Source organism: Pteropus alecto, unplaced genomic scaffold (genome assembly GCF_000325575.1).
Source record: "Pteropus alecto unplaced genomic scaffold, ASM32557v1 scaffold73, whole genome shotgun sequence".
Taxonomy (NCBI): Eukaryota; Metazoa; Chordata; class Mammalia; order Chiroptera; family Pteropodidae; genus Pteropus; species Pteropus alecto.
In genome coordinates this window covers 242,136-261,872 of record NW_006436284.1, presented here as the reverse complement: position 1 = coordinate 261,872, position 19,737 = coordinate 242,136, and the positions used below count along the sequence as shown (strand labels likewise).

Here is a 19,737-nt window from a genome sequence, read left to right as displayed (position 1 = left end):
GCGGGGGGGGGGAGGTGGCACGGTCAAGGCGGGACTTCCGGTCTTCTTTATTCCGGAGAGGAAAGCCGCTTCCCCAGGGTGAGGGAATATTTGAATTTCTGTTGTTTGCTTGTGTTTTCTTCCCCGGGTCATCGTTGCCGCCGCTACTGTAACAGTTACTCAGACTTGACGGACCTGTTGGCCAAAACACACTCCCTGTGGCCATATTCCTCTGCGGTTGTGATTGTTTTCTTTCGAGAAACATCACTTGTTGGTAATTTGTCAAATTCAAGAAATATTTCTCGAGAAGCGGCCGTGGGCAGGCGCAGATGTTGCGGCTTCGAGCATTTTGGCAAATTAAAGCACGGGGCCGTTGATTGGCCTCATTTCCACGACTTCTCGGCTCGGAAAAGTGTAAGTTCAAGACGTTTGTTTGGTGAGCTTTTTCTGTATCTAGATACCGCATTTTGAAAAATAAGGTTCTCATTGATGTCAAGAACAGTCTTGTGGCTTTTTGATCGTTAAACATACTCAGACGTAATGTGCTGGGTGGTGAAAACACGAACAGGAGTAAAACAGAGTTGTAGCTGGAGATGTGGATTGGGGCCGGATTATATGCCAAGAATTTTAGAAAATCTGTTTCTTGAGTATGCTTCTTACTTAAACGACAATTATACCTCAATAAACTGTATTTAAAAAGTAAAACACTTCGCCAAAGAGACCTTTTCCCAGTTGGTATCAGAAAATGTAAATTTTCCACCTGTGCATATGCACCTGTTTTTTTCTGAAATAGCAAGTAGACATCATATGGCTATGAATATTTATTGCCATTTAACATGTAAACTAATGATGTATAGTGGTTAGTATGGTCTGGTTCTTGGAAAGTTACCAATGACAGCAATGCTAGAAATGGAGAGGGAAGAAGCTAGAAACTGGTCCCAGATAGTCGCAGGAACTGAGGGGAGAGTTCATGGCCTGAAATTCAGAGCCACAGAAAGGAGGAGGAGCCAGGTCCATGAGACACACTTAAAAATTAGAGAACTTGTTACAAGAGGGTGGAGGGAAATAGAAATCAACTATTGCTAACATTGAGGTGCTATTAACTCAAATTGTGAATTCAAAAAAAGCAAGAATTTCAAATTTTACTTATTTATTCTTTCATCATTAGATAAATATTGCACTTATTATTTGCCAAGTATTGTTTTAGGTGCCAGGGATACAATTGTGAATAAGACAAATGAAGTCTCTGCTCTGATTGAGTTTATATCCTAGTAGGAAAAAAAATCGAAAAGCAATTGGGAGATATTTGGGAGCAACTTTAATTGATATGGTCAAGTTAGGCCTTTGAGGAAGTAATATTTATGCTGAGATCTTAATGGTAACAAAGATCCAGCCATGTGATGAGCCAGGAAAAGGACACTCTAGACATAGGCAGAAACAAGAGTAAAGGTTTAAGATGAGAAACACCTTGTTTAAAAAACATTGGAGAGGCCAGTGGAGCTAGTGTCCTGAACAAGGAAGAGTCAGGAGAGTCATTTCGAGAGGTAAAGGGTGCCATATTGTGTGGCTTTTATAGGCCATGGTTAGGAATTTGGATTTTATTCTAAGTGCAGTGGTAGGTTGTGAGCCAAGAAGTGATAAATCTCATTTTTATTTTAAAAGATCCCTCTGGCTACTGTACGTAGACTGAACTTGAGGGAGGTAAGAGTGAAAGTGAAATTAGGAGATATTACAGAAGTCTTTTTGGTGGAAGTGATTAAAGTCCATTTTAGTCATGTCGAGTCTGATTTATCTGTGGGACAGGGACATGAAGAGAGGTCTAGCAGACAGCTGACAGCTCTGGAGAAAGGTCAGGCCAACTTGGAAATTCTTTAGAGAAAGAAAAAAAAAATTGTGTTTTATCTTTAGGAGAGACCATATCATTTAATATTGACTTATATCCTGACATATTCCACAAATGATTATAGACTAATCATATGTAGCTTATTACATATATTGAAAGGGGAATAAGATTTAACAAGGAAAAAAAAGCAAGAGTGGGCATAAAATCAACATGAGTATAGTAAGAAGAGAGGAAATGGCATGATTAAGGTCCAGTCTTATTAAAGGATCCTTGATTTAAGGGAATGATGAAGAATGATAAAATTAAAAACAGAGGTAGACATCGAGGGGAAGATGTGGCAGCCTTTCTTTTCTTTTTTTAAATAAAAGGCAGAGGAAGAAAGTGTTTGTTGCAGAAGGTGTACAGTACTGTCAGTTTTACCAGTTGAGTAGGATGAAGACTGAAGTCACTGGGTGTAGAAAGAGAGACATTGGTGACTGTAGTGAAACAGGCGAAGGAGAAAGCTGGACTGCAGTGGACTGAAGGTTTATGGTGAAGAAATGGGCAATGACTGGATGCTACGCTTGAAAGGTTTATTGGTCGGAAATAGGGGTAAACTGGGGAAAGTGGTATCTGTGGGAAGTTATTTTCTTTTGTAGGATGAATCTTGATCACTTTAGTAGAAGGAGATAAGGTCCTGGTAGGGGATGAGGTAGGAAAGGATAAGAGGAAATTGAAATCAGTGCGATGAGGATGAATCTAAGACCCTAGGAAATTAATTTGCTTGTTCAGTAGTGACATGAAGCTGTTTCCTTAATGCCAGCCTCTACGGACAAGAATCCAGGTATTCTTTTCTTTTAGGCCTAATAGTTACTTTTTGCCTGCCTTTTGCATATATTACAAATGATTTGCTGTATTCTTAGTGCAAAGGTGGAATTTGCTCGTTATTTGAAATGAGACACCGGAGAATATAATTTTCAGAAATTAAACTTCAGGAGAAGTAAAGCTACTAAAATTGTAAAGGCAGTTATAACTTGGTGGGCTATCTTTCCCCTCTAGGTTATCTTCCCACACTGGAGTTAAACCTTAAGGATTAACCATGGCATTCTGTTAAGGATTTCAACGCAAATTATTTAAGGGTATGTAGTAAGATAATTTTCCTCCAACAAAAGTAAATGCCATGGCAATGTAATTTACTTACTTTCATAGATTATACATCTGTTAGAACTTTTTTCGATATTTCGATAGAACTTTTGTACATTAAGAGAACCGTTTGTGCTACTGTTTTTCCTCCTTCCTTCAGTCTTCTCCTTGGAAGGACATTTTATCCATGGTCATAGTAATGGCAGCTGAAGTGCGAATGGTACTTTATGAAGATGATTCAGTGCAAGTACAATATGTTGATAGTTCTAGACTACAGCTTTCTCCCTGTGGCTCTGAATTTTTATTTGAAAAAGCACCCCCTGTTTCAGCACATCCTTTAGAACAACCAGAAAGAATTCGTCAAAGGACACACTTTGTTATAAGCACTTACCGAGTAAGTAAAAATGACACAAAGACTGCTCTTTTTAGTACCAAAATATTGTTGAGGTGGCTAGAATATGGAAAGTAATTTGTATTCTGGATTACAAATTGATTTTCAAATCATTTTTTAAGATTAAATTTGTATCTTTTTGTAGGAGCAACTACAGCGAGCCCTAGATTTTCGAAACTCTTTTGCCACTTGCCCTTTTTTATCTGAAAGCATTATACCACCTGAAGGGAAAAAGGTAATTTTTAAATCTAATTTTAATATTTGAGGATAAGTAATTAGAAAGATAGTTTAATATTTAGTCTTTCTTTTTTTCATGACACTTGGAAATAGACTTGCTGCTGTAGAATGCATAAGCCTTTATATTTCACCAGTCTAGGGAGTTTTGATATTTTGTATATTGATTGAGACAGAAATTATATTGTTCATCTCTTTTTTTTTTTTTTTTTGCCAAGGATTATTTCAGATAGGTAAATTTTTGATTCTCAGAGATGTCAAAATTAAGAAATTATGTGGCCATTTTTGTAGGTTATGTGTAGTTATTTGTTAATGTGTAATAGAGATGTATAATTACTCATGTATAATTACTCATTAAACAAATTTTATTCTTTTGCTTATATTCTATTTTGAACTTTTAGGAGTAATTATAACTATCATTTATTGAGGGTTTACTATGTGTCAAGAACTATGAATATTAAAAGTATTTAATAACACCAGTATGCCTTGGGTACCTGCATATCAAAATGGGTGTCCAACCTGTCAGGTATATTGGCTGGATATTAAATCCTTTTTACAGGAGAGAGAACTAAATCACAAAGAGTTTACCTGACTTGTCCATGGAAATTTTCTAAGTGGCAAAGTCAGGATTTGAACCCAGTTTGTCTAACTCTGAAGACTCTGTCTTTTAACTGCTTTCCACTACTGTCATGATGCTTGCCTGCCTACCAAGTAGTTTTCTATTACATTGTCTCATGGCAAAGAAGCCATAAAAAATCTTAAGCTGTAACTTAGTCTACAAGGCTATTTTTCCCACTGTAACTTTTGAATAACTTTATTAATTGAAACTGCATAGTTTGCTGCTGATGCTACAGTAGGATTGTTAGATAGTCTAATTCTAGAAAAGGGAACTTCCTTAACTGACCATCCTACAAACCAGCTTTGCCATCAATGAATACTACCCTTAATTTTAGTGTACTAACATCTGTACACAGCGATAGCACTGTAAATTTAAGAGGATTTCTTGACGATAGTTTTTGTAAATTTAATGTTTTACATAAATGGGAGTTGAAATGTTTAACTGTTGACAAGATTAATTGCTTAAAAACTTATTTGACACACTATTTTTATCTTAATGGAAAGATGTATCAGGCACTTAACTTGTTACAAGTGTGTTTTGCTATTGGTTAGAATCAATTTACCTTTAAATAATACAGCTTTTAAAAATGTTACTCTTTAAGCCATCTGGAATTTACATGAGTATATGGTATGCCAGGTGCTTAACTAGGACAGGTACTTTATATATGTTATCTTATTTAGTCTAGGTGATAACTCTTTAAGATAGCATTTTCAAAATGCTAGTCAATAATTCCAGTACCATTTATTAAATACTTTCCCTTTCGCTCACTCATCTTGAAAAGCTTATGTTATCACATGTAACATTTCAAAATCTGATTGTCTGTTTCTGTATTCTCTGAGATTTTGTTGTCAATGATTTTTATGCTAGTTCCATACTATTTAAGTTATGATTGCTTTTAATACAGTACATCATAGTGCTGCTCTTCCCTCGTTTATATTCTTTTTCGGAATAGACTTTTGGGAGGGGCTGAAAATCTATTTATTTCTAATTCATTGTACATTTTAAACAAAAATATGTATAACACTAAATAGAATCAGGATGAATTTTTTCTTCTTTTTTCTCATTTTGTGTGTATGTTTTACCTCTCTTTTTAAGGAGGTAATCTTAGCGATATCAGTATTCTGTGGAAAACCATATATAAGCTGACACTTGGCTCTTCTTTATTCTAGGTAGTAAAACATGAAACTTTAAGAGCTTTTTTACCCAATACGTAAGAATCAAATGTTTGGAAAAATTGGTCTGTTAACAGAAAATACTCACCATCTCTTTTTCTTCCCTCAACTCAGCGTATCTTCCTTGACATCTCAGAAGTGAGGTGGCCCAGTCTCGATGCTGACGATGGCATGATATGCATGCAGAGTGGCATGGTGAAGATATCATCTTTAGATGGTCATGCATACCTTTGCCTGCCCAAATCTCAGCATGTATTTATAGTACATTTTTTGTGTAAAGTGAGCCAGAAGCCAGATTCATCTGTAGTATTGTCAGAAAAAAATAATCAAGTAAAAAAGGACAAACTAGTTGAAAAAGCAGGCAAAATCTGTACATATGGACAGAGACTGAAGAATAAAGAAAATGAACTTCACTGTCAGATGATGAATTCCAAAGAACCTTTAGAGAAGAAGAGTTTTGTGAATGGAACTGAAGGGAGGGAGGCACTGCCTCTGCCTGATGCAAAGCACAGATGTGTATACACGTGGGTAAAGCAGCACTGGACTGTGAACTCCTGTCCAGAGGAATGGAAATATCCTTTGTCTTTAGCACTTCGTTTCCATAATAAAATGAGCAGAGTGGCTGGAATCGCTGTAAATGTCATCCAGAATAGAATGTTAACTTCTGATGTTTCAGAGGAAGGAGGAAAAGAGGTTTCTGTTCTTCCCAGGGCTTTATTACTCAGCTGTCCTGTCCCACACCTGCACAGGTAATGGAAGAAAGACTTACTTGTCATAAAGCTTTTGTCAGAACCAAAGGATATCCTTTTGTCCTCCAAAGGATAATTTTTCTTTCTAAATCACTAGTCATAAGGAAAGTTCATTTAGTTAATCCAAAATTTTGCTTTAAACTGATAGTAAATTTCCCTAGAAAATGTATTATTTACATTTCTTACTCTATGTCTATGAGTTGAATGTTTGTAGAAGGCTGACTATGCACTAGATACTTTGTTACACACAGAGACTAGAGAGATGACTAGGACAGAGAATGAGAGCTTAGAATCTAGTGAAGGTCATTGTCACTGAAAAGATTATTAAGGTGTGGTAAGGGATAGCCCAAGGATCTTCACAGGGCTCTGTAGGAGCAAATACAGGGGAACATCTGCTGCCATTCAGTGGAGCCTGTTACTTTGATTGTTGGAACATCGATGTGACAAGTTTATGATCATGGGTTCTTTCATACCTAGCCTCAGAGGCCATCCCTATCTTTGGTTAACTGACTGTAAATATGTCCATTTTCAAAAGGGGTAAACATGGTGATGCTTCTGGATGGCTAGATAGAAACCTTTTACTTTCACTAAGAGATGAATACCTACCTATTGGTTATAGATTTGTAATACGAATTTCGTATAAATAGTGTAATGATAATGATAATAGCTAACACACATCACTCATTATGTGCCAGGCATGGTTGTACTTTACCTATTTCATCCTTATGAAATAGGTAAATCCATTTTACAGAGGAACTTGAGACACAGAAATGTTAAATAACCTAGGCAAATTGGCACAGCTACTATGAGAATTGAGATTTGATCCCAGGTAGTCTCTGAGTACCTATTTGTAACTTAAAATATGGGAATGATTTTCAAGTTTGTCATGATTATCTAGTTAAAATAGGAAATTCCAGTATTATAAGTACTCATCAAAAGAGATTTGTACTCTTAAATTAACAATTTTTCAATAACTTGCCACTGGCTTTAGATTGAAATCTATTATCCTTAAATATGGCTTAACAGGCCCCCCCAATATCTGTAATCCTCTAGTCTCTCATCACCCTTGCCTTTGCTTTCCCTATTCTTGGTAAACTGGACTTCTTGCAATCCCTAGAATGCTTGTTCAAGCTTTCTTTCACCACTACACCTGTCCTTTCTTCTGCCAAGAACACTCCCTTTTCCTCTTTCAACTCATTAGTGCTCATTTCCAGGTCTCCGTGTAAGCCTTATTTCCTGTGGTTGGTTATCCTCAAGTCACTAGACAGGATGAGGTTCCCGTCAATCCCATAGCATCTACTAATTCTTTCTTTATGCTCAATATTTACTGTTTAACATCTCTGCAGGATAGGAATCTCCATCGAGGATAGTGACCATGTTTGCTTTTTGGGTGTTGTATCCTTAGTGTATATACAGTGCCTGGCCCCCATAGGTACTTCAGTAAATATTTGTTGTTTGAATCTTAAATTTTAAAGGTTAGCAAAATTGTTAATGTATTTAACTGTGCTGAGATTCAATAATGAGATAATTGAAAATGCATGAAAAATAAGACTTTTAAAATTCGTTAATATAGTTTCATATTAATTTTTACTTTTTTGATCTAAGGAATTAAGCCAGAAATAAATCTTGTTACAGATGCACTATTTTGTTGACTTCTCAATGTAATTATGTGTGCAACCAGAATCAGTAGCTTCTATTTTATCCTTCATAGGTGGAATTTTTGCGATTCACTTTCACTGAGACAGTCTAATGAAGAAGAATATCCCTATCCTGAACTAGTGAAAGTGGTTTGGTACAAGGGTATTACTTATCGGTAAGGCACCTATTCAGTGATGTCACAGAAGGGACGGGATTAGCCTTATAGATAGACTCCTACAAGACGACATAGTTTTGTGGGGGCCACCATGCTCCTGTGTTTGGTCCTGAGGTTTACAGGTCTCAAAACTTAATTAGATTAGAACACACAGGGGTCTTGCTACTAATTCACATTAACCATATTCACAAGATTTTTGTGACAACTCCAAAGCCAGTGAGGGATTAGTTTTGCTAGTGAATGAAATACTTAACGTCAGCAGTTTAGGACACCCCTTCCAAGCATCAGGGGATCTAGTTGTCTGAATTAGTCACATCAGAAGGTTGCCTATTGAGCATGGAATTAGAGAAGTTAGGTAGCCTAAGGGAGATTTTGGCCTTCATTTGCTCAGCAAATATTCATTGAATGGCTGTTCTCTCTGCCTGCTCTGTTCCATTGAATTATCCCTTTCTCACCACAAAGTATGCCCTCTCTTGTGACCAGAATATTATTAGCATTGGCCAGATCCATAGGTTCACTTCTGTTAAATAATGCTAGAAGAGTATTGAGAAATGTTCGTTCTTTGGGCACTCCTTTTCCTGCATGAAGACCTACTTAATTCTGACAATGTAATCTTCATATATGTTTCAATAAAATTGACTTGCCTTAAGTTTTTATACATTGTATACCCAATACCTTGATTGTACCTGATTACAATCAATCACCTTCTCTTAGGGATGGCTCCTCCACATGGCTAATCTCTTCCATCAGGTATTGATTCAACTAGTTTCATTCTTAAAGAAGAATCTTATTTTCAGGTTCTAGAGTTATTATATTTAGCGCCTATGCAATGGGCATTTCTTTGGTGACTGTTATGTGCCAGCTATTGTGATTGGCAGTGGTGATGCCAGATGATAAGACAAGATGTCTGACTTCCAGAAACTGAGTTCAGTTGTTGAAATAGATACATTGACCAATTCGGTGTGCTCTATTATTCTTTGTATAAAAAAAAAATTAGCTGGTTGGGGGTGGAGATTGTACAATTATCCATTTGCTAAATAGGTAAAAACTCATACTTTGCTTGTTTTTGACGATTGCCTTCATATATGTTTTAATCTCAATTACATAAAAAATTTTTAATGATTATTTCTTTTCCTTAGACTTACCCATAAAAATATGAACTCAATAGAGATTTATCCTGGAGATGGATCTGTTTTCAAATCAGAAGGAGCTTATTTTGGGAACTATTTTACATACTGTTCCAATCAAGAAGGATCAGAAGAGGTAAGCTGACAGAGCTTAAGGAGATTTTTGATTATAGAGCTGTTCCCAGATAATTCTGAATGTATATGGGAAATTTGATCTCTATATAACATTGCTTCTTACTTGTCAGGACAATTAATAAAACCTTACTACCATCATTGGCATAGTAATTATTCACCACCTTATTTTTACTATAGCTATTCTCATCCTGTATTGTCTTCCATTTGTCTAAGCAATTTGTGTTTAAATCAGAAGTTAAATTTCTTATGTCATAAAATTTATCAGTAGGAAACACTAGAACCAGCTGCATTACTTTGAATCAATCTTCTTCTTTGAATTAATACTTGCACATGAAAAAGCACTTTCTGTTTTCCCCAACATGTAAAGTTTGCATATGTTAAATATCTCTTAACTCCTAAATCTTTCCACACAACTAGAAAGTTGAACAAGATTGTTTTGTGTTGTTGAAAACAGTGAAAAATAACATGATATATTTAATATATCAGATCAAAATGTAATAATGTGGATATTTTGCCAATAAATCTTAATTTGCTTGTTCCCAACATTTGACATTCACCCTTTTATTGGGATCACCATAATATCACACGGCTTTACTTTGCAAATGGAACATAATAAATGTGTTTTCTTTCTCTATTACAGAATGGAGTATTTAAGTGATGATATTATCAGAGATGCTAGAGAGGAGTTAAAAATAGAGCAGGTTTTTTTTTTAACTATGGAAAATTTCAAACATATACAAAAGTAGAAAGACAAGTGTAACAGACCTTCATGTACCCATCACCTGGCTCATTTCATCTATACTTCCCACTGTTCTCTCCACTCCCTATTTATCTTTAAGTAAATTACAAATATTATGTCATTCATAACTATTCTAGTATATATTGGAACAGATCCCCTGCTAGGTTCTATTTGTAGGAAAGTATTCATTTAGTCAGTAAATATTAATTGAACACTCCCGGGCAGGTGCTCTGTTAGGCCCTGGGTAAAGATGAAGAGTTCCTGCTCTAAGGGGTTCACAGTCCAGTAGGTAAACAAGCAAATGAGAGTATAACCAGTTACACACTCTGTGTGTGTGTGTGTGTGTGTGTGTGTGTGTAGTGCATGCAACAGTCAAGCAGGCAAATGAAGTGGGTATGCATATCTACACTGCTCACTGCTGTGTATCAGGAGTTCACAGAACTACAAGATGAATACAACATTTTCCTGGAGCTTCAGTTTTACACAAAGGTGTCAGGGGAAGGGGTGATAATTTTTATACTGAAGCAGACACATGGAATAGAAGCATAAGTTTTGGAGATAAAACGCAAAACTTCTAAACAAATTGTGCCTTTGTGGTGGACTGCTTTAGGCTCCACTCTGTGTGCAACATCTTCACTCTCCTCTCGCTACTTGAGTGAAAAGATTTAGAAACAATTGGCTCTCTTTTCGAGATAAAATTGCTTGCTCCTTACTTTCACTTATACTCCAAAATAAATTCCAGATGGATTAAAGAGCTAAATATAAGAAACCAAACTTAATAATTGTTAAAAGAAAATATGGAAGAACAATGTTTGTAATTTTGGGTTAGGGGAAGCTGGAAGGCCAAAAAGAAAATATTTAAATATTTTAAATATTTAACTTAAATTAGATAAAGTCAAAAAAGCAGGCAAAGGTATGGAAGAAAATAATCTATAAGTCAATAATGAAAAAATCGTAATAGTAAAACAAATAAAGGACAAGAATAGTTATGATAAGAATAGAAAAGGCAATGTATATAACCCATAATATTTGAAGACATGTTCAACCTTACCACTTACATCAGAGAAATGGAAATTGAAATAATGACATAAGATTGTTCGCTCATCAACTTGTCAAAAACTTAAAATGATCCTATCTATTTCCAGCAAGGGTGTGGGTAAAGGGGTGTTTTCATAGTATCCATTGGAGTGTAAACTGGTTCATGGAGACCAGTTTGATAATATCAAGCAAAATTGGCCAGAAATTCTGCTTCTAGGTATCCTAGAAAAATATTAGCATGTATATACAAAGAAGCATTGCCAAAGATGTTGATTGTGTCATTGTAGTAGCAAAAAACTGGAAGCAATCTAAATTGTTCATCAGTAGGGACATGTTATAGTAAGCTTTCGTGATCAGATTATGGGAACGCTGTGAAGCAGTTCAAAAGAATGAGGAAAATGTAGGTGCGTAAGAGAGAAAGAGATTGAAAGATCTCCAAGACACTGTTGTTTGCAAAAGTTGTATAAGAACATGTATGATATCTTTTCCCCTAAAACCTATATAGTACTGTATATAATACACATGTAAACGCACAAAGAAAGAGCTGGGCAGATATACCTTTAGGTGGTTACTTTTGAGGAGAAGTCTGCGATTTTGTGAGGGAGGAGGATTGGGAGGGACTTAACTTGTATTTTGGAAACTTTTTTCCCAAGAAAAACGTAGTAATGAATTATTATATAATTAAAAACTTAACTAGGAAAGAGTTACGGGTACTCACAGTGTAATAAGAAGAAATAAGAACTTGATGTTTTGAGACCACACTAGGGCAGGGGCGACTCCAGAAAAGCCTTCTGAAGGAAGGCATGGCTAAGCTAGGATCTGTAATTCTAAAGGAAGAATTGTATGAAGAAGAATGGAGGGCAGAGGAGCATGTAGTTAAGGGAACACTCTACTTGCCCAATTTTTTGCATGGCTGGCTGCTTGTCATTAAAATTGCTACTTAAATGTCACTTCCTCAAGGAGGTTTTCCTGAGTATCCAAATTAAAGAAGCTACCCATGTCACTCCCTATCAACGGTACCCTCATCTTTTTTTCTTCTAGCACTCTATACTGTGTGACTTTTTCTTATTGATCAATTGTTTGTTTGCTAATAAACCCACGCTAGAGGTAAGTCCTGGCTTACCTCTTCAAAGTACTGTTCAAAGTACCGTTATTGCTAGTGTGTAGAACAGTAGATAAATGCCACTTAACTGGAAGCTACAGCCTGGGGCGAGTGTGGAGTGTCGAAAGAAATGACAATGCTGCTGTTCAGTAGGCTAGAACAGAGATAGCATGTTGGGGGATGTTCAGAGAAGAGGCTAGACCACTGAGCTGGGCTAACTCAAAAATGGGGCATGAGAAACCCAGTTGCATTTGGGGAGCCAGTGAAAGATTTAAGAAGGAAAGTGACATCAAATTTTTGTAAGATCATTTCAGAGGAAGGTGAACTGGGGTAGGAAAGAGGTGGAACTTCAAGCTGTAAGTAAAACCAGTTAGAAGACATGTATAGTAAGTAGTTCAAGGAAGAAAGTATGAGGGCCAGGCAGTGGCGATGAGAAAGAAAAGACAGGAATGGACACAAAAAAATACTAAGGAGATAGAACTGATGACTGCCTAGATATCGGGGATAAGGAAGGAGATGAAAATAATGTCAAATCATTGAATAAATTAATGAGTGGTGGTACCAGGTCCTGTATTAAACCGAAATTTTATCAAGTCTAAATTGTTTTGATGATGGCTGCTTGTTGACCTTACCAGGATCAATAGAATATTTAAATTATATCACAACCCCATCTGCCTGATAATGAATGTAAGACACTCTTAATTATAAAATGATTCCAGATTTCAGAGAGATTAAATTATGAAAAATAAGCACTTTAGAATTGAAGACATAGGGTAGTAGAAAAGCAAGAATGCTCAGAAAACTCAATATCCAATAGAGAAAGACACAAATAATTAATATGTGATATTTTAAGTGCCTACGATGTGCTAAGCACTGTGCTGGGATTACAGAGGTGAGCAAAACAAATACAGCCCCTACTTCATGAAGCTCCATTCTAGTGGGGAAGACAGACATTAAGTAAAAAACTATTAAATTGAAATTATAAAGAAAACCAAGAAGCAGGAGTAGAGGGTCTGTGCTTGTGGATATCACTAGGGGATTCACCCTCTCTGTGGGACCTCCATAATGGTTTTCCTGAGACGGAAGGAATAGGAGGCGTTAGTGTGACCCAGGGAGGTGATGGAGGAGGGAACTGAGTAGAGGGAACAACATGTGATAATTGGCATACCGGAGGTAAATACAAAGTAGAGAAGGAGGAAATACAAATTTTGAAAGGAAGATAATTCCATTTTTGACTTGTCGAAATTGAGATGTCTGTGATATCCAGGGGAGAAGCCCAGTGGAGATTTAGATAGTCAAATCTATAGTCAAGGATAAAAGGGCAAAGACTGGTTTTTGAGTATCTAGTATATACTAAATTCTGTCCCATGTGCTTTATTTCTGTGTTATATCATTAATCCTCAGGACGATCTGGATGATAGGTGGTATCCCCATTTCACACGTTATAGTCACTGAAGCTTACAAAGGTTGTGTAACCTGCCCATCATTATAGTTCATGAGAGGCACACCTGTGATTTGAATCCAACTCTGTCTGACTTCAAAGGCCATCTCTCACTGATGGTAAATTGTGGGCTGCACTCTCTTGCAGTTCAAAACAGATCTCTACTACCACTTAGCCCTCAAGCCTCAGTTTCCTCATCTAAAAATAGGCATTAATAGTTCTTATCTTTCATAATTATCTTGAGAAGTAAATGAGATCATACATGTAAACTGTGTAGCATAGCACCTAGCACATATCTATTTAATAAATGTTAGCCATTGCTATTATGATTATAAACATAGCTTTGAACCCTGTGAAAATAACCAGGAAAAATCAGGAAGCCAGAAAAGGCTAAAGATAGAATCCTCAGAAACACTAGCATTAAAGAGTCTGAGAAAAGAAATACAGAAGGAGTAACAAAATAACATTTTTTTTAAATTCAAGAACCCAAGGCTGTAAATAATATTGTCTTAAACAAACTGTAGCAATAGTTATTCCATTAATAAAATATTCCATTAAGACAGTTAGGATAAGATTAAGTCATTCAATTAAAATAGTTTTTTGATATATAGTTATTTTTTGTCTAAAGGTAAAAGCTTGAGATACGTTTCATGCTAATGTGTAGAAAAATTAAGTCATGTTAAGTATAGCCAACATTTAAATTGGGCAGTAAGTTATAGGCCATTCAAAAGTTAACTTTTGAATAGATAGAAAAAATGGGAAAATGGAAAAGCATCATAAAATACCTTTAAAATATACCTTTTATGTTCTTCAAGTTAACTGATTGCTTTGTTTCTATGTAACTACATATTTCAAGAAAAAATAGCTAAGTAATAAAGGCCACTTTTTAATATTAATGAGATTTTTCATTTTAAACTAATTTTCAGAGAGAAGAGAAAATGTATTCAGTACATAACCTTCCTCCAGATAGACCAGGAAGTCTGTTTTCGGTGTGTTCTCTTATTAAACAGGCAGCTAGGTAAGTTCTTCACATTGAACTGAATTGTATTATGTGTCTGAGTATCTTGATACCTTCTCTAATGGTTAGGATAAGATTAAGAATTGGTAGATACAATGGAAATATGTATCTTTGATAAATCTATCAATTTTTCTGGTCTCATCATTTATAAAATAAGGTAATCACTATATCATTAAAAGAGTACTTCTCTCTTTAAAGTGTAAAGTTAAATATGGAGAAACATCCATATATGGCAAGCAAGTGCTGGTAGGAAATAGGTGACTCTAGGTAAGTTTGACATCATTATTTTTCCTTGGAATCAAGTTGAGGATTTGATGATACATTTAAATTTTTCATACCTCTTTATTATTCTCAGAATAATAAAAATTTCTGATAGTGTGCAACAGAGGAAATATAGTTGGATTCTTTGGTTCATATGGTTTTCTTTTTAATTCTCTGAATTAATCTGTAGCACTCAGAAGAATCAAAGTGGATTGTTGGATTAAATTATTTATTTTTATAAATTATGTCTAAGCAACTTCCAAAATAGATTTGAAGGAGCATATTTGTAATTTGATTTCCTAGGGACAGTTGACTTACATCCCCACCACTCTTAGACTATGCTGAACCTTTTAGGTACTATGAATCTATCACCTCTTAAAATGGAACACCTGAAAATTCTATCTGGAGTCATTTCGTTGCTAAAAATTAGAGGAATAACTTTAACTAGGTAGGATTATCACAGAGAAGCAACATCCTTCGGTGGGCTTAAGAATTTCTGGAAGAAAATAGGTCTGGACATATTTCAGTAGAAATTAACTACTTGCCTAAAATGTCATATGGCATAGAGAATGATTTGCTAGAATTGGAAAAATGCCATTATTTGCAAACGTTTAAGTAGTGTTTTTCATCTTCACAGGATTCTTCAGCATTGTGCCAAGACGAGGCTTTCTTTAAGCCATAACTATAATATATGCTGCTGGAAAATGGTATCTCAAAAATTATTTCAGAAGCAAGATATTTTTTAATTGTTTTATTGTTTACATATATATACTCCTGAGTTCAAATTATGTTCATCTAAGTCGTGTGAGAAATTCTTTGTAATATTAATATTGGTTTATTTAGAAAAATATCCACTTAATAAATACTGCAAAATCAGTCTTTTAAGTTACATTTTTCTTGTATATAATTTGTTTTTGTTTTTGTTTCTTCTTTTAAATGAGAGGGAATTGATTGGATTTGTATGTAAAAACATAGTTATTGTAAACATTGATATTATAGTATTCTACTCTCTTTCCATAACTGTAAAAGTAAGTTTTTTAATGCTGACTTAGAGAAAGTGACTCTCAATCTGTATCTATACTAAATTGATTATAAACTTTATGTTGCTGTAGTTCCTAATTTTTGTCTATGTTCTATGTAAAGTTTAGAGCAGAACAGTGACTTTCCCAAGATAATAGAATTTAATCTGCTTGTTATAGACTGTTCTGGCTATCCACTTCTGGAAAAATTAAAATATACATAAGGATTCCACTATGTGAAATTCTGAATTAGAATCTGAAAGTTGCCCAATGTTCATTAATTATTTAAATCTTATTAATGGATAACTCTACCTCCTGCTATTTTTACTTACTTGGTTTTAGGTACCTGGAATAAATGATAGCAATGTACTGCCTTTGCTTTTGAGAGAATTGTTCATACCCAGCGTGGGAAGATTTCTTGCATACTCTGATGACAAAGTACATGTTATCTTTTTAGATGGCATTACTCTAACCCTAAATTGGAATTTTGGCTCTTTTATTGAAAAGAGACAGGTGAGTATATTTCAGACTGAAATCTGTTTTTTAATGTTTATTTGTGGAAATAGTGTGGTACTTTATTTTCTTTGTTCTATCTCAGTTAATTTTTGAAGTTTAAAATCTGTTAAGAGGCTTTACTGATCTCATTGAATTTCTTAGCAAAAATAAAATAGGTGTAGCAAATAGTCATCTTTATAAAGGTAACTCATTAAAAGAGAGGGACTAGTATTTTTCTTTTGATAGATAAGAGTGGTGGTTAAATAATATCCATATATCATGTAAAATATAACTTACATTGTTCAAATAAATTTTTAATGATTTATACACTTCTTTTTTTTAATTGTTAAGTTAGAAGAGGGTTTTTTTTTTAAATTTTAGAACAATAAAACTTACCTTTCTTCCTTGCTTCTTAAGGTAAATCAAGGTCTCAACTTAGGTTGGTGTAAGTTAACTTTTCCTGATGGACACGATCAGTTAATTCAGATTGAACACCCTGGACCATATGAAAGGTACTGAAAAGCAATTTTAAAAATCATTTTCATGTTAGTAAATAATTTTTACTTTTAATTGACAGAGAGGAAACATACATTTACATGTTATATATTGTTTTAGTTTTTACATGTGTATAATGTGAATGAAATAATTTCAGCTAGTTCACAATTTCACAGTTATATTGACATCTAGCATAACTAAATAGATCAGGTCGGCTTTAATCATTTCCATTTGTATTCAAGTGATTTTTCAAAGTGAATGTGTTATAGATATAACTTGCTTGCTATAGTGGTGTGGTCAACTGTGTTAACCAACTAACTAATTAATCTCCTAAGCAATTTGAATTATGGTTTGCAACCATAAATAACTTTTATAAAAAATTAATTAGTTGATGATTATTCTTAAAATGGAGAGGATTCTTAAAATCAGCTTTATGTAAATTTTTTTTGGTTTATGTAATTTGTTATAATTGCACTTATGATGTTCTTGACATTTTAGTGATTTTACTTTGAGAATGTTCACAAAAGGATTGCTTTTCAGCCTCTTGAGTTTATTTTTATGTTGAGATTTATTACATTTTTGTCTAAATGTTCTAACACTCATTGCTAGTTTGAATAATTTGCCTCAAAAAGGTCATGTCTTTAGCAAACATTGCTATTTGTTTCAGCTAATCACTTTAGATCATTCATTTTATTACACTTGACACCTGTTTTGTATATTCAGTGAGTTATATATAATTACATGTATATGTATATATGTGTGTATATATGTACATATATATGTATATATATGTATGCATGTATGCATTAATGGTGTTTTTTAAATTTTAAAAAGCAAATGCTCTCTTAGTCTTATGTGTAAATACATTTACATGACAAAATTTAATGAAACTCATTATTCTTTGAAAAACTAAAAAGAGAATTTAGATATTTGAATTTGAACTGAGTTTTAATTCTCATCTTTTCAATCATGAATGTGAGCACATCATTTTATTTTTGATGAATAATGAGAAAAACTTGGCTTTTCTATTTCCAATGAAAAAGATTCAGAGAATTACCCAGTAAATGCCTCACTTTAGAATATTTTCTTTATCCTTTTTTCCCAAATTGTCTTAATGATTTTCCACTTTCTGAATATTTTTATAAATATTATACAGGTTCATTTTTCAAATATTTCTTTTAATATATTCAATCTAGATATGTGACAACAGTAATATCATGGTGCAGAAGACTGACACAGACTAGTCAAAGAGAGATGTCCACACATCCTTCATTTTCTATTCCTGAAGAAAATTGGTACTTATATTTCTTTTAAATTTAATCTGTGTAGAAGAGCCAACTCATACTCAAAAATTAAAATGTCAGATGGTAAACTCTAGGACTTTTTTCCCAAGAAAAACATTTTCTTAGTTAAATGTATTTAACTCTATAATGTTTTGCTACCTGAAGGTTAAAAATAATCAATCTTTAATCAGATATATAATTTATTACAGTTCATCATATATTTCATATGAAGTTCAGAAAAATTTATTGAAAACTTCATGTCAAAATGAGTAACTCTTTCAATGTGAGAAATTCATCCTGAAAACTTTATGGAAAAATTTAAAAGATTTTTTTTTTTTTTTAATTTTAGTAATATTAAAGAAAATAAAATGTTGGCTAACATAAGCTTTCAGAAAAAGTTGATTTTAACAATAATTTCTATCCTATTAATGGCTTCCCTAAAATTAAATGGCAAATCAACAAATAAAGCAAATATTTTAGTCCCTCCTGTGTGCCTTTCAGTGTGCAGGAGACTAGAAATGGGCTTCAAGGGAATTTTTAGGGAAATTAAAGACATTTTAGGGAAAAAGCAAGGCCAGAGGTACAAAAAGATAATTTGGGCTTTGGAGATAGTGAGAAGATAATATTTGTGGAGCAGGTGCTCTCTGTTAGCTATAGTATGAGTTTTGAATGGATCTTGTAATCAATAAAGAAATTCAGATTTGATGGAATTATGAGTTTCTAAAGGACCAGAAGAAAAGTCATTAGGAAGGTTAGTATCACTTAGAGTATAATCTGAATATATTGGAAAAGAAGGATTCCAGTAACAATTCAGGAAGCTTTAAAGTTGTAAGGTGTCTTAAATAGTATGGTGAAAAAAAATATGAACAGTACACCTGATTATTACTACTTTTTCCAAAGTTACTTAGAGAAAGAGGTACAAATCAAATCAGTAGTGTTATCTGAATATCTCAGGCATCTTAAGGATTCAGCTTTCCTGATCCCTCATTCTTCAACTACAGACTGACTGTGAGCAGAAAAGTTGTCCAAGTAGCTAGCAAAAAACACAGCTGGGAAGAAAGGGAAATTGTACATAGCTATAAAATTGGTCACTTTATCATTGCTCAGCTGGTACAGTTTGTAAAATGCCTTTTTATATGAAAGCTTAGAAGATGATAACTGTTGAGACATATAGAAAAGTGAGGGAGCGGAGAAGTGCAGATTGGTGATACCAGCTATGAGTAGAAGCAGTGAAGAGCAGCAGAGAGACAAAGGGATTGAGGAGGAATGAGGAAGGGAGACATAGCCACTTGCAATAGCTCCATTTCCTTAGCAAAGCCTAAGACATCTCCAACTATAAATTGTTTTCTTGGCAAAGAGGGTAGGTTGAGGAAAGAGAAAAGATTGCACAATAAACACTACCCAAATTGTACTTTAGTATTTCTTTTCCAACTCACCGTCTATTATTAGCTTACTGATTCAACTTTTTAGTAGGGATGCTAGTCAAAAAATGGTACAGAAGATAGTTTATAAGAAGTTGGTTCATCATATGAGCAATAGCATTAAAAGTAATTTGTATTGTTGCTCATGGCCAGAAAAATGTGTCTTTTGTAAAAAAAAAGAAAAAGAAAAAAATAGTGTTTTGTAATGATGAAGAATCCAGGTCTTTACCACAGATGCTTA

At 34.2% G+C, this 19,737-nt stretch overlaps 1 protein-coding gene across 5 annotated transcripts in view; it reads left to right on the top strand.

The window, feature by feature from the left end:
* The first annotated feature begins 31 nt into the window (after positions 1 to 31).
* CUNH5orf34 (chromosome unknown C5orf34 homolog) overlaps positions 32 to 19,737 on the top strand; it is a 22,180-nt gene continuing 2,474 nt past the window's right edge. Inside the window, exons 1-12 of one of the 5 annotated variants that reach the window (XM_006912442.3) lie at positions 32 to 393; positions 2,861 to 2,940; positions 3,105 to 3,338; positions 3,481 to 3,570; positions 5,475 to 6,109; positions 7,821 to 7,922; positions 9,062 to 9,185; positions 14,431 to 14,522; positions 15,421 to 15,490; positions 16,145 to 16,315; positions 16,715 to 16,809; positions 17,989 to 18,087. In XM_006912442.3, the coding sequence (XP_006912504.1) occupies positions 3,132 to 3,338; positions 3,481 to 3,570; positions 5,475 to 6,109; positions 7,821 to 7,922; positions 9,062 to 9,185; positions 14,431 to 14,522; positions 15,421 to 15,490; positions 16,145 to 16,315; positions 16,715 to 16,809; positions 17,989 to 18,087 (1,685 nt within the window). In that variant the 5' untranslated portion in view covers positions 32 to 393; positions 2,861 to 2,940; positions 3,105 to 3,131. The remainder of the gene's footprint in view (positions 394 to 2,860; positions 2,941 to 3,104; positions 3,339 to 3,480; positions 3,571 to 5,474; positions 6,110 to 7,820; positions 7,923 to 9,061; positions 9,186 to 14,430; positions 14,523 to 15,420; positions 15,491 to 16,144; positions 16,316 to 16,714; positions 16,810 to 17,988; positions 18,088 to 19,737) is intronic. The other 4 variants (XM_025047211.1, XM_015589854.2, XM_015589855.2 and 1 more) reach the window with 4 other exon arrangements.